Below are 15,186 nucleotides of genomic sequence, written 5' to 3' on the forward strand. Positions count from 1 at the left end.
AAACTAGCCGCTGTCATTCGGTTTGTTCCTATAGAGGATGAGGACAGTGGTGCAGTGAGGTTTCCTCTGAAACTCAGGCGGCTTGAGTTGGTGCTAAGTGGAAGCATCTGGAAGTACCTCCAGCCATCCACACGTGCCTTTGTTGTGGGCAGCAGGCTGTTTTCATGTGATTTTCATTAGCATGGCATAAACATCTGACTTAAATAAACTGCTGACAAATCATACACATTTTCTTTCAAAAAGATAGCTAGATGGCCTTGAGCGATGAATAAAACCTTCGAATTCTGTAATTAGAGGATATTGAAAAGACTTTATATCATTAGACTGGAGTCATGGGGGTGACTGGGAGACCTGGCCTGTGGCCTGGCAGAGCATCTGGTCCCAGGGTTCAAACAGCTGATGCTATTAGAGTGCAGTTTTTGAAGGGGAAAACCCAAAGCTTTAGATCTTGTGCAGAATAATTTTTTTTTTCTTTTTAGGGCCGCACCTGTGGCATATGGAGGTTCCCAGGCTAGGGGTCGAATCAGAGCTGTAGCTGCTGGCCTGTGTCACAGCCACAGTAACAGGACCTACACCACAGCTCACAGCAACACCAGATCTTTAACCCACTGATCGAGGCCAGGGATCAAACCCACAACCTCATGGTTCCTAGTCAGATTCATTTCTGCTGTGCCACAACAGGAACTCCTGTGCTGAATCATTTTAATGTGTTTCTAAAGCAAATAAGAAACATCTGTAAAAAGGTAAGAATAATACCAAATGGTGTGGAGCCTCCACTATTATGCAATTCTTTCCTATCTTCAAGTTCCTTTGCAGTTCACTTATGATTAATGCCTTTGAGGGGAAGAAGTCTGTGAAATGTGTTTTGGATGAAATTTGGCAGTGCTGGCGGCTCGCAAGTTGAAATATCTTGTTAAGATCACCAGTTTAAGGCTTAGAATCCTTTTTTATGATTTAAGGTGCATATTTCACATTTAAAACTATACCCTATGATAGAGTTCAAACTTTCACTGTAGGCCATGTTTCCAGATCTTGGCAGAAGTCTCCATCAGTTCCCCTGTAGAAAGGGATTTTTTTCTAACAGATGAGTGCGATGGAGAGAGCAACGCTGACACTTATCCCTGTCTTCCTCCAGACCACGGTGGGAGGACGACAGAACAGTGTGCTCCTGCAGAAGCTGAAGCCCGACACACCTTACACAATCACGGTGTCCTCACTGTATCCTGATGGGGAAGGCGGCCGCATGACTGGAAGAGGCAAGACCAGTAAGTGAACCCAGACTTCAGTGGCCATTTATTTATTTATTTTTGTCTTTTTTTTTTTTTAGGGCTGCACTCATGGCATATAGAGGTTCTCAGGCTAGGAGTTGAATCAGAGCTGTAGCTGCCAGCCTACACCACAGCAATGCGGGATCTGAACTGCTTCTGCATGGCAATGCCAGATCCTTAACCCACCGAGCAGGGCCAGGGATCGAACCTGCATCCTCATGGATTTGAGTCAGATTCTTTTCCACTGAGCCACAATAGGAACTCCCCCAGCAGCTTTTTAAACCACCATCAGGTGGATGGAATCCCAGCATTCCCTGGAAACCCTGGGGCGACGAGTTTTGCTGATTTCTTACAGTGCATATTAATAACAATCTTAATTGGAGTTCCTGTTGTGGCTCAGCCAAACAGAATCCCACTAGTATCCATGAGGATGTGGGTTCAATCTCTGGCTTCACTCAGTGGGTTAAGGATCCAGAGTTCCCATGAGGTGTGGTGTAGGTCATAGACTCGGCTCAGATCTGGCATTGCTGTGGCTGTGGTGTAGGCCAGTAGCTGTAGCTCTGATTCGACTCCTAGCCTTGGAACTTCCATGGGTGTGGCCCTAAAAAGCAATAATAATAATAATAATAATAATAACAACAACAACAACAACAACAATAATAATAATTATAATAATTGTTTTTAAGATCCCTACTTGGAGTTACCTATGTTTGTAGAGAAAGACTTTGATTTCTTTCTAGGATAGAACAAACCAAAAACTCTCTGGGGTGAAAATACCCTGTGGGGAGATGAGACATGGACCAGATGATCACAGATGTTTCAACTCTGGATGCACATGTACTCATATCAACAGACATTTGTGGGTGCCTACTGGAGGGAGCCTGCTGTGTCCTAGGGTTCCTGGGAGGTATCAGCAAGCCTGTGCTCTGCGTGTGCTTGACTGTTAGGACCTCTCTGTGATGTACTTCCTGTGCATTCTAGAACCCTTGAATACTGTGAGGAACCTCAGAGTGTATGACCCTTCCACCAGCACTTTGAACGTTCGCTGGGACCATGCAGAGGGCAGTCCTCGCCAGTACAAGCTCTTCTATGCGATGGCAGGCGGTCCAGAGGAAATGGTAATTATTTCCTGTAGGACAAATACATGTTTGTTTCCTTCTGCAGCTGAAAGATTGCCAAGCAGAGCTGAAGATTTAACTGGTTTACTTTAGTGCAGAAGAAGTTCATATTCATTTAGTGAACTTGACAGAGGGGAGGAGGTTGATGCCCTTAGGGTCTGGGTAACTGGGGGGGAGTGGGGTTGGGGGAAATAGTCATTCCAGAAAGTTCTAACGAGGGAGCCTGGGGGGTGTAGAGAAGTCTTTTTTTTTTCTCTGTCTTTTTAGGGGTGCACCTGCGGCATATGGAGATTCCCAGGCTAGGGGTTGAATTGGAGCTGCAGATCCTAGTTGGGTTCGTTACTGCTGAGCCACAGCAGGAACCCCCAGAGAAGTCTCCATAAACTCTTATAACAGTTCAAATGGGAGCACGTCTTTCCATCCAGTGTTACAGAACTGGCTTCTTGACTTGATTTTGAGTATCATATTGTTCGAAGTATTTCCTTTCCAAGTTCTTCAATCAAGTACTTTATATTTTATTAAACTTTTTAGGTACCAATCCCTGGGAATACCAATTATGCCATTCTTAGGAACCTGCAGCCGGATACCCCATACACCATTACAGTAGTTCCCGTTTATTCGGAAGGTGATGGAGGACGCACATCAGATACTGGCAGGACGTGTAAGTAAGAAGCATAAAAGTGTAGCTTCTTCACTTTTCAGTATAAAGGACATATGGGCCCATTAAAGAAAATCTGGAAAAGTCCTGAGAGACTAAAAACATAAAAATTACCCACAGTTTACCTCCCTAGTACCACCAACCGTTAATATTTTAGTATATGACAAAAATATTTATAATGGCATTCTTCTTTTGAAATGATAATTTTGGGATTTATAAATGTTCATCAGTGTTCATCAGTCATCAGTGTCCTCTTTTTTTGGCAAAAATTCATGAGCTTTACTTTGTGCTTCATAAGTTTGTGTGAAGCAGTGTTTTGTAATTGGCTTTCAGAGTATCAGTTGTTGAAGTCTGTCCTCATGTTACCAGATCGCACATTTCTCTGGTTTGCTGATAACGTGCTTTTTGGTGTTGAAAATCTGTACGCTCTCATTTGCCATTAACATCTTGAGAACTGCATTTATGGTGGTTTTACAAGTCTTTATAGTCTTGCTTAAAAGCTTTGGTGCTTATCTATAAATACTTCTTTGGCTTTAAGAATATACTTGCTGATGGCTAAAAGAGAGCAAGTATGGATGACTTTTGGCAAAAGATAAGTGGTCTAGAAAGCTAATGTTATTGGCTGAACCAAGAGTCTGGGTTTGGTACATGGATTTATTTTGCATGTGTTTCTAAGTCCCTATTGGGGCAATTAATTTAGAACTGAGCGTGTGTTTTCTTTCTCCCTCCTTTTTTGCCTTTTCTTTTAATCACAGAAGACATTCGGTATCTATTTGTCGAATGAGAAGGAATGAGGGGGTGAAGGTAGCTGAGGGAATCAGACAGGCTTCATTGTGGTTGTCAGTTTTCACTTACATATAAGATCCTCTCTTTCTCCATTACCTATATTGGAAAACTGAAGCTTCTTTTCTGGTTTCTTGTCCCTTGTCCCTTGCTCTTTTGTGGCCAACCAAGTTCTACTTTGTTGACTAGCTTGTTTTTATCGGCAACAACTTTTGCTTACATATAGACCAAGGCCAAGTTGGCTAACTTTAATTGAATTTGGATTTGGAGAGTTTTATTCAGCTTTTGGGTATAGATAATTTGGAAGTTGGAGGAGAACAGTGTTTTATCTTATGGCAGAGTGGAAGTTCTGGAAGAGTGATCACCAAAGCTCAATGTATATAAATAGATGTCAGAAATAAGTGTTGGCTTTTCTTTCCTCAGTGGTAAGAGGGGTGGCAACAAACATCCAAGTGTACAATCCAACGCCAAACAGCCTGGACGTCCGCTGGGACCCAGCGCCAGGGCCCGTGCAGCAGTATCGCCTTGTGTATTCTCCCCAGGCCGGCACTCGACCCTCAGAGTCTGTAAGTGACACTATCATCTTAGTGGTTAGAGTGGGTTAGCTTTCACTGTGCTTCCTGCTGTAGCTGCTGCTCAGAGCAGTAGGGCATTTGTTGATGTGGCCCTAGGTCTCCTGGAAATGTCATTTGCAGATGACCTTAGTTTCATGTTTGTTTCCCGTGAGAATGCAAGCCCCAAATGTGCCCGTGTGTAATGCTTAGATGAGTGGTTTTGGGGTTCCCTCTGTGGTGCAGTGGGTTAAAGATCTGGTATTGCCATATCTATGACTGCTGTTTGGATTCCATCCCTGGCTTGGGAACTTCCATATGCTGCAAGTGCAGCTAAAAAAGAAAAAAAAAAAAAAAAGAGTGCTGTTGATGAATTAACGCAAATTATTAACTGTATAGTTCATTAGCAAAAATGAATTTTGGGAAAATGCAAATTAATTCTAGGAGTTCATGCAAATCATTGCTAGACCTTGTCAATATGGACTTTTTTATGAAAATATCTTAATGTTTGCCTTCCTGGGCTCTTAAAAATAACTCATCTTCAATTCATAGTACTATGCAGCTTTTTAAATATATGAATAATGTAGAGTTCAGAACTTATTGATCTGACTAGAGATAATATCAGAACACCTATGGGAAGGTACATATATACACTCATTTAATACACAAGTCTTTACACAATAAACAATGATGATGAGCCAAGATAAACACCTGATGAGCAGTAGATGTGTTGTATAAGAGTCCCAATTTGCAAGTCCCTCTGGGTGGTAGGAACGCATTCAGACAACACTGCCCTATCCATTGCATGGAATAGCTCTCTATTTCAATAGAAAATCTCTCCCCACAAGTGTGGGGGTCTCTCCTCAATGTGTAATTAAACTTTGGGGTGCTTTGGGGTAACTCCCTTGAGTCCTGGATGTTGTATTGGAGAACCTTTATAGTGAGCATCCATGGGAGACAAAAGTTACTAAGGGTCAAGTATGAACTCACTTTTTTTGGAGAGGGAATTTCTGAGGATAAATTGCATCTAGCTCTGTGGCTTGGGCAGACCTCATGAGGTAGCATGGAAATTGGCTTCCTGTGTCTGGGCTCAGCCTTTTATTGTAACCGTTATTGTGCTGACTGATAGACAACTCGTGAAAAGAGTGGGTTGTCGTTAGGCAGAATTTGGCTTGTCCTTCCCTCCAGATTGTGGTGCCAGGAAACACCCGCATGGTGACCTTGGAACGGCTGGTTCCGGACACCCCCTATTCTGTGAACATCGTGGCCCTCTACGCGGATGGGGAGGGTGATCCCAGCCCTGCCCAGGGACGAACATGTGAGGCAGAAACCCTTTCTCCACCCACTTCCTTGGCAGGGGGCTGGGAGGGGGGTGGGGAGTGAGGGGTGTGGGAACTGCCTCCACCTGCACAGGTGAGGGGAGGCCCCAGGGCCCCACCTGCATGTTCAGGAGGGCACCTTGGTCTGTGACTGCCCTCTGAGCTGAGTGAATGCCATCAGCCATTTTTTCACCTGGGCCCTGAGTTCAGGAGGGGCTTCTTCCCTTCTTCTGCCCTGTGGTGGGTCTTTTCACCAACTGGGCACTTGGGGAAGACGAGGCCTCTCTATTTCATTAAACAGGAGGTGGTTACAATAATTAAAAGAATCCCTTTCTCTCCCAGTCGGTACTTTCAGGTTCCACCTTAGCTCTTTGTTCCTGAAAGTTCAGCATGTAGCTCTGAAGACAGCACTTTTTGCTGTTTATGATATATCAAAATCAGAGATGGGGAATTCCTTTTGTGGCTCAGCAGAAGCGAACCCGACTAGCATCCATGACAATGGGGGTTCTATCCTGGCATCGCTCAGTGGGTTAAGGATCTGGCATTGCCGGGAGCTGTGGTGTAGGTCGCAGATGTGACTTGGATCCCGCGTTGCTGTGGTTGTGGTGTAGGCCGGCAGCTGCAGCTCTGATTGGATCCTTAGCCTGGGAACCTCCATATGCTGCAGGTGTGGCCCTAAAAAAGCAAAAAAAAAAAAAAAAAAAAATAGATGTGTATTTTCTCATAAGAGAGGGAGCAACTCAGAGGGTGGTAAAATATCTGGGTACATCCTTTTATACCCCTGCCCCCCTCCGCATCATCGCAAGCACAGACAGCCACTAACTGTACTGTATTTATTTATCTAGTGCCACGAAGTGGACCAAGAAACCTGAGAGTCTTTGGGGAGACAACCAACAGTCTCTCGGTAGCCTGGGACCATGCAGATGGGCCAGTGCAGCAGTACAGGATCATCTATTCCCCTACTGTCGGTGATCCGATTGATGAATATGTGAGTCTGGCACCCATTTGTCTGAGCTTTTTGGAATCTTTTACCTGGATGGAGGGTGGGAGTACACTGTCCTCTTTAGGAAGTGCTGTAGTGACAGTTGGATTCTTGATTCTGTGTGGACTGTGTGACAGTCCCATCGTACATGATAGTCTCTGACATATGAGATGATATTGGGGCCACCTGCTTGTGCCTAGGGTGACTTCCCAAACTACAGTCAGTGTCTTTGGGCTCATTTATTTTCTAAAGACAGCTTGAAAATTGTCTTATCTCAAAGATGCGTATTTATACCATAAGAGCAGTTCCCATCGTGGCTCAGTGGTAACTAGTATCCGACTAGTATCCATGAGGATGCAGGTTCCATCTCTGGCCTCGCTCAGTGGGTTAATGATCTAGTGTTGCTGTGAGCTGTGGTGTAGGTCACAGAAGTGGCTCTGATCCTGAGTTGCTGTGGCTGTGGTGTAGGCCGGCGGTTACAGCTCCGATTTAACCCCTAGCCTGGGAACCTCCAAAAGCCGTGGGTGTAGCTCTAAAAAGACACACACACAAAACATACCATAAGAACTGAGTCTGGTGAAACATGAGATCTATTTTTCTAAGCTACCTAAATTAACATTTGAGTGATGTTAAGTATCTAAATGTGAACCTTTCTGTAAATATAATTCCTCCATAAGGTCTCCCTTCAATGCTCCAGCGCTAATCAAGCTGTCTTTTCTGTGAATGTAACATCTTTTGTTTGGGATGATAAATACTTTCATACTGACTTCGAGCTTTAAAAAAGAAAATTTTTTTATTTAATGATTTTTATTTTTTCCATTTTAGTTGGTTTACCGTGTTCTGTCAATTTTCTACTGTATAGCAAAGTGACCTAGTCACACACATACATATACATTCTTTATATATATATATATATATATATATATATGTATATATATATATACACACACACACACACACACATTCTTTTTCTCACATTATCCTCCATCATGCTCCATCATAGGTGATTAGCTACAGTTCCCTGTGTTATACAGTAGGGTCTCATTGCTTATCCACTGCAAAGGCAATAGTTTACGTCTATTAACCCCAGATTCCCAGTCCATCCCACTCCCTCCCCCTCCCCCTTGGCAACCACACGTTTGTTCTATAAGTCCATGAGTTTCTTTTCTGTGGAAAGGTTCATTTGTGCCGTATATTATATTCCAGATATAAGTGATATTGTATTTGTCTTTCTCTTTCTGACTTATTTCACTCAGTATGAGAGTCTCTAGTTCCATTCATGTTGCTGCAAATGGCATTGTTTTGTTCTTTTTTATGGCTGAATAGCATTCCATTGTGTATATGTAGCACATCTTCTTAATCCATTCATCTGTTGATGGACATTTAGGTTGTTTCCATGTCTTGGCTATTGTGAATAGTGCTGCAATGAACATAGGGGTGCATGTGTCTTTTTCAAGTTTTGTCTGGATATATGCCCAAGAGTGGGATTGCTAGGTCATATAGTAGTTCTATATTTAATTTTATGAGGTACCTCCATACTGTTCTCCATAGTGGTGTTATCAATTTACATTCCCACCAACAGTGTAGGAAGGTTCCCTTTTCTCCACACCCTCTCTGGCATTTGTAATTTGTTGACTTGTTAATGATGCCCATTCTGACTGGTGTGAGGTGGTATCTCATAGTAGTTTTGATTTGCCTTTCTCTAATAATCAGTGATGATGAGCACTTTTTCATGTGCTTGTTTGCCATCTGTGTATCTTCTTTGGAGAAATGTCTGTTCAGGTCTTTTCCCCATTTTTCAATTGGGTTGTTGGTTTTTTTGCTATTGAGTTGTGTAAACTGTATATTTTAGAGATTAAGCCCTGTCAGTTACATTGTTTGAAACTATTTTCTCCCATTCCATAGGTTGTCTTTTTGTTTTTTTTTTTTTTTTTTTTTTTTTTATGGTTTCCTTTGCTGTGCAAAAGCTTATCAGTTTGATTAGGTCCCATTGGTTTATTTTTGTTTTTATTTTTGTTGCCTTGGGAGACTGACCTGTGACTTGAACTTTTTGAGTGTCATATTTTATCACTCTAGAAGTAGATTCAGGTTTCTTGTAGCTTCCTTGTAGCCCTCAATTTGCATATCCATCCGCTATGGATGGAGGAACTCACTACTTTCGTTAAAGTTCAGTGATTAATTGATGCGATAGGTTGGTAGATTATACAGGATGTTGGCTGTAAGGCAGTTCTGCGGTTTGCAGCCATTTTGCCACCCATGGCTCTTTGATTGTTCCTTCCTCATTATCCCTCTATTATAAAACATGTTATCTACTTGAACTTGATATATTAAGCTTTAATTTAAGACCTTGTTTTAATTAATCAGAAACTCACATAACTGCCATTTACTGTTTCTGATTAAAATGAGATAAGTGGTATTACGACATTTAGTTTGCCAAAGCAGAGAGGCTCAGGCTTTAGTGTCTATTCAGTCTTGCCATGGGCAAATAGGCCATTTCCCAACACTTTCTGAAAACATTAAAAATGTAACTTTTCAGGAGTTGCCCTTGTGGCTCAGTGGTAAGGAACCCGAGTAGTATCCATGAGGATGTGGGTTGGATCCCTGGCCTTGCTCAGTGGATTAAAGAGCCGGTGTTGCCATGAGCTGTGGTGTAAATCGTAGATGTGGCTTGGATCCTGTGTTGCTGTGGCTGTAGTGTAGGTCAGCAGCTATAATTCCAATTCAACCCCTTGCTTGGAAACTTCCATATGCCATGGGTGTGGCCCTAAAAAGCAAAAAAAAAAAAAAAAAAAAAAAAAGAAAGAAAGAAAAAATATATGTTTCCCCAGAATTCACCATTTGGTATCAGAGTATATTCCATCTGGCGTTCACTCACCTAAGTGTTGTTTGTAGAAGTTAACACAGGGCTGGGAGAGAGATTGAGAGATCTGTCATTTCCTCTTCACAGAGTCCATCGAATGTGTTTTCTATTCCCTCTTTTTCATCTTTCTCACCTAATTAGTATCAGTCCAACTGTCAGTGCTCTTGAGGATGGAAACCAAGCCCATTTTTGCTCCCTAGTATGTTCCCATGGTGGGCACAGGATACATATTTGTTGAAGGAACATGTGAAGCAGACACAGCAGGATGGGGAGGGGAGGGGAGGAGCAGGGCTCAGTTACATGGGCAGAGGCAACATCCAGCCACTGCCTTTCATCCTCACAGCTCCCTTCTAAGATGCTGAGCCACAAGACTGGGTGGTAGCTGATGGGGGATTTGACAACTATTTTACAACTATTCTCCTTGCTGCACAGCAGCAGGATAGACAGTATGCCTTGCCATGGGCATCACGCAACAAAAACCATGAGGAAAACACCACTCTATGTGGGAATCCAAGAAACATTGACCTGGAAGTCCTCCAGCTGATGATAACTCTGTAATTTAACTTCCCCTGCAGACCACAGTCCCAGGCAGAAGAAATAATGTAATACTACAGCCCCTGCAGTCTGATACCCCGTATAAAATTACTGTTATTGCTGTTTATGAAGATGGAGATGGAGGCCATTTGACAGGAAATGGAAGAACTGGTAAATGTCTTATACCTTTAATAATCTTTAAATTGGGGAGTGTTCGAGCATATACATCTCAGACACTAATAATGTGTTAACAGTTGATTAGATATTTGAATTTTGTCAAAATGATACCAGAATAGAATGTGTTTTTAATTTTTTAAAGGTCCATTAAAAGAAGGAAAATGAGACAAAAATCTACATATTTTGCTTTGCTTTAGATAGTTTTATTTTTTTTGGAAAACCATTGCACAGTCTGTGAATAATGTTTTAGTTTGTGTGATATCAGTTAAGGCCACAGCTGTTAACCCAGTCAGTTAGGTATCAGCAAAAACCACCCCATCACCGTAGAATATTTTCTTTTTTCTTTTTTGGCTATACCCATGGCATGCAGAAGTTCCCGAGCCAGGGATCAAACCCATGCCACAACAGTGACCTAAGCTGCTGCAATGACAACACTGGATCCTTAACCTGCTGCACCACAAGAGAACCCCAGCCATTGAATCTTAAGCCATAAAAAAGAGGCAAGATAATTAGCAATCATCTTCTGTCTTTACAACTTTAGCTTTTTTTTAAAAAAAATTTTAGCTATTGTACCAAGTCATTTTACCAAGAATTTCCAGGTCCTGGCCCCTTTTCTAGCTTACATGGGTGACAGTTTCTTATGGTTTAGATCTTGAGTTCTCCAGTTTGGTTTCTGGATTCACCCGACAAACTTTAAAAAGGCTCATGCCTGCGTATCACCCCCAGACAGAGATACTGTTGTAATCTGTCTGAGATGTGGCCTGGACCTGCTGAAGTTCTGGTTTGCAGCTGAGAGTCCTGGTTGAGCATGAGGGCAGGCTGGGCCCTTGGCCTTTTAGGTTCCTGTGCTGGGAGGTATTGATAATACTCTTTTTTTATTTTGGTCTTTTTAGGGCTGCACCTGCGGCATATGGAGGTTCCTAGGCTAGGGATTGAATTGGAGCTGTAGCCACTGGTGTACACCACAGCTTGCAGCAACGCCAGATCTTTAACCCACTGAGTGAGACCAGGGTTTGAACCTGAATCCTCATGGATGCTAGTCATATTCTTTTCTGCTGAGCCATGGTGGGAACTCTGATAATACTCTTCCACTTCACTTAGTGATGTTCCTTGCTACACTTAGTTGCCCAAACTCCTTCTATACCTAAACAGTTTTGATGACTTTACAGGATTTGGGAGAGGCAACATTTGAAAGCTCCTGAGAGAAAAGTGGGACCAGAGTATTTTAGGCAAGGAATTTGCACATTTATGAACACCTATTGTCTGCAGAATGGAGCCAACAGAGACTCTAGTGACTCAAAATGATTTTAATTTAACAGCTTCCCATTTTAACTTTTAGGTTACAGAATCTATTTTGGTACTTTTCTGGAGGAAATGGCATATTTCAGAATTTTGAGCTTAATCAAAATATATATAAAACATCTCTGCCAGATCTTGAATTTTTCAGAAAAGGCCAAAGCCACTTCTGATGTCTCTGGTGAAAAAGTTTTTGATGTTGAAGTCCTTATTTGTGTGATGCTGTGAATTACACTCAGTGGCTGACTAACCGGCTTTCTCACAGCATTGCCCTGGAGGCCTGAGGATTTACTCTAGGTTGTATTGTAGAGGATAAAATAGCTCTGGAGGAGCACCTCACTTTAGCTGCTAGAGCTGTGTGGTCTGGAGCAAAGTATATCTTACTTACATGGTAACGTGTTGGCTCTAACAATCTGTAATCATGCAAAAAATGGTGGAATTCCTGCTATGGCACAGTGGGTTAAGAATCCAACTGCAGTGGCTCAGGTCACGGGGAGGTGTAGGTTCTATCCCAGCCTAGGGCAGTGGGTTAAAGGATTTGGCATTGTCATCCTAGGTTGCAGCTATGCCTCAGATTCAGTTCCTGGCCTAGGAACTTCTGTGTGCTGTGGATGCAGCCACTAAAAAAAAAAAAAAAAAAAAAAAAAAAAAAAAAAAAAAAAAGAAAGAAATAGTATAGGTCTCTTTTATTTTCTATAATTCTGCATCGTATAACATACCAGCTTTGGAAATCACCACTTCCTGTGTCCATTTGATTTACCATTTGAATTTGGAAAGCTACTAAGCTTTCTTTGGGACCATTCTTTTTTTTTTTTTCAGGGCTGCACTGGTGGCATATGGAAGTTCCCAGGCTAGGGGTTGTATGGAGCAGCTGCTGGCCTTCACCACAGCCACAGCAATGAGGGATCTGAGCCGCATCTGTAACCTACACCACAGCTTATTGCAACTCCGGATCCTTAACCCACTGAGCGAGGCCAGAGATCAAACCCACGTCCTCTTGGATCCTAGATGGGTTCGTTTCTGCTGAGCCATGAGGGGAATTCCCTCTTTGGAACATTTCAATGCCTCTTCATTGTTTCCTGGAGCAGGACATTATGGGATTTTATTAACTTGCTCTCATGGGGCTTCGCTGTCAGTGCTCATAAAGTTCCACGCTCTCCTGGTTTGTCAATAAAAGGTCAGTAATGTGTGCCAATGTTTGTTTTCAGTGGGATTACTTCCTCCTCAGAACATACACATCTCTGACGAGTGGTATACGAGATTCAGGGTGTCCTGGGATCCTTCACCCTCTCCAGTCCTTGGATATAAAATTGTGTACAAGCCAGTGGGTAAGGAAGCATCTTCATCATTGTAGGAATGCTTTGGAGGGATATTTGTGCATGAATGTGTTCTTTATGGTATCCCCACAATTAGATTCTCCTAATAATTTAGTTACTACATCTGGTCCTCTCTGACCAGAGATAATGTTTCTGGAAATAGAATGATCATTGGTATAGATGCAACTCCTATTAATTTTCATGACTAAAATGTTTGACCTGGTTCATAAAATCTCACAAGTTGAAGCTGTTTGTGTTCAAACAACTGATATGTTCTTAGGATTGTGAAATAATGCATATTTAATCAATATAAACTTCTGTATTTTTCCCATCATATCAAGGTATTATTCCATTTAGGACATGTGTATTTTAGTTTATGACATGCTTGCTTGCAACTTCCCACTGACACATTCATCTCTATTAATTTGGATGTCACCTCTATTAAATTATTTGCCATCTTTCTTTCCATGTTCTGTCTACATGTTTAGCAAAATGGAAGAAAAAGACTCTTGGACTAAATTTGTTGGGGTAGCTTCTATGCACCCAGGAAGGGTGCGAACTAGAAAAATATAAAGGAGAGAAGGCAAGAGGACAGATATGTGAGCCTGTGAAAGAAATGGAGCAAGAACTTAAAAGGGGAGGACTTTCAGCAATTGCACTGCATAGAATGGGGTGCAAGATAGATGTCCTTAAATCTTTACTACAACAGATAAATGTCAAGTGGGCACCTAGAATGTATAGCGCACTATGCTGGCAAAGTGAAGCTTAGAGACGAGGCTTGAGCATCTAGGGTAGTGGACCGTGTGATGATTTATTCATTAAAGCAATGTTAATTACATGCCTGCTACATTCTAGGCAGTGTGCCAGGCTTTGAAAATAGCCAGGAAGAGGATTCAGTCTCTGCCCACAGCCTTATAGGCACCACATTATAGAGCACACCTTATAGGGAGCAAGTGCTGAAGGGCTGCTGTTCCTACGACTGTTTGTGATAAGGTATTTGATTTTAAGCAAAATTGCAGACTAGGGATGGCATATTTCTTTGTGTTTTTGTGATTGTTTTTAAAGGTTCCAACGAGCCCATGGAAGTCTTTGTTGGAGAAGTGACATCATACACGTTGCACAATCTCAACCCCAGCACCACCTATGACGTCAATGTGTATGCTCAGTATGATTCTGGACTCAGCGCCCCTCTGGCGGACCAGGGCACTACACGTGAGTCCCCTCGCTTTGCCTGGTTTTAAGAAAAAGTGTAGTATAAATTCTGAGGTCAGTCTGTTTCAATTGTTAATTTTTTAATTTGTATTTTTTGGGGTGGATCTTCTTAAAGGTGCATTTTTATTTTTTAAAAATTCTATTTATTTATTTATTTTTGTCTTTTGTTTTTTTAGGGCCGCACCTGCAGCATATGGAGGTTCCCAGGCTAGGGGCTGAATTGGAGCTGTAGCAGCCAGCCTGTGCCATAGCCATAGTAACCCATTGAGCAAGGCCAGGGGTCAAACCTGCATCCTCATGGATACTAATCGGGTTCATTAACTACTGAGCCACGATGGGAACTCCCATTTTATTTACTTTTTATTAAAGTATAGTTGATTTACAATGTTGTGCCAATTTTTGCTGTATAGCAAAGCGACCCAGTCATTCATATGTATACAGTTCCTTTTTATACTATCTTCCATCATGTTCTGTCCCAAGAGATTGGATATAGTTCCCTGTGCTGTACAGTTGGACCTCATTGTTCATCCATTCTAAATGTAATAGTTTGCATCTACTAACCCCAAATTCCCCGTCCATCCCACCCCCTCTCCCCTTCCCCTTGGCAACCATAAGTCTGTTCTCTATGTCCATTAGTCTGTTTCTGTTTTGTAGGTATGTTCATTTGTGCCATATTTTATATTCCACATATAAGTGTTGTCATATGGTATTTGTCTTTCTCTGACTTACTTAACTTACTATGAGAATCTCTATTTGCATTCATGAGGTCAGTTTTAATTTTCTTTTGTAACATATGCATGTTTACTCAGCCTTGAGTAGGTAACTCTTTTGTGTCAAACTAAACAAATACTTAGGTAATATAATCAAGTACACTATATATATATGAGATATGCTTATTTCATATAAAATACATTGAGCTTTAAAAGACAAAAATTATAGAAATTATGATTTCATTGATGAATAATCTGTAAGGTTAGAGTTGGGATGCTATGTGGTTTTTCTTGATGTTTGATGTTAAACATATATTACCTAAACGCATTGGTCTAATTGAAAGTTTTCACAGCCATGCTCTGATGACTGATTCAGCTAACAGAGAGATTTTATCACCAAGT

At 41.8% G+C, this 15,186-nt stretch overlaps 1 protein-coding gene across 9 annotated transcripts in view; it reads left to right on the plus strand.

The window, feature by feature from the left end:
* COL12A1 (collagen type XII alpha 1 chain) overlaps positions 1-15,186 on the plus strand; it is a 130,576-nt gene that overhangs the window by 71,002 nt on the left and 44,388 nt on the right. For 8 of the 9 annotated variants that reach the window (XR_014808062.1, XM_021092360.2, XM_084964805.1 and 5 more), the window contains 9 exons: positions 1,136-1,265; positions 2,250-2,386; positions 2,918-3,047; positions 4,251-4,393; positions 5,567-5,696; positions 6,543-6,685; positions 10,115-10,244; positions 12,755-12,874; positions 13,928-14,074. Coding sequence is in view for 7 of the 9 variants with exons in the window: in XM_021092360.2 (XP_020948019.1) it covers positions 1,136-1,265; positions 2,250-2,386; positions 2,918-3,047; positions 4,251-4,393; positions 5,567-5,696; positions 6,543-6,685; positions 10,115-10,244; positions 12,755-12,874; positions 13,928-14,074 (1,210 nt within the window). In the remaining 2 variants the exon portion in view is untranslated. Of the gene's footprint in view, positions 1-1,135; positions 1,266-1,826; positions 2,387-2,917; positions 3,048-4,250; positions 4,394-5,566; positions 5,697-6,542; positions 6,686-10,114; positions 10,245-12,754; positions 12,875-13,927; positions 14,075-15,186 lie in introns of those variants that run through there. The other variant, XR_014808068.1, reaches the window with a different exon arrangement.

This window comes from Sus scrofa, chromosome 1 (assembly GCF_054392235.1).
Source record: "Sus scrofa isolate SSC_HxYL_T2T_F1_AM1 chromosome 1, Sscrofa_HxYL_maternal_Yorkshire_Landrace_v2.0, whole genome shotgun sequence".
NCBI lineage: Eukaryota > Metazoa > Chordata > Mammalia > Artiodactyla > Suidae > Sus > Sus scrofa.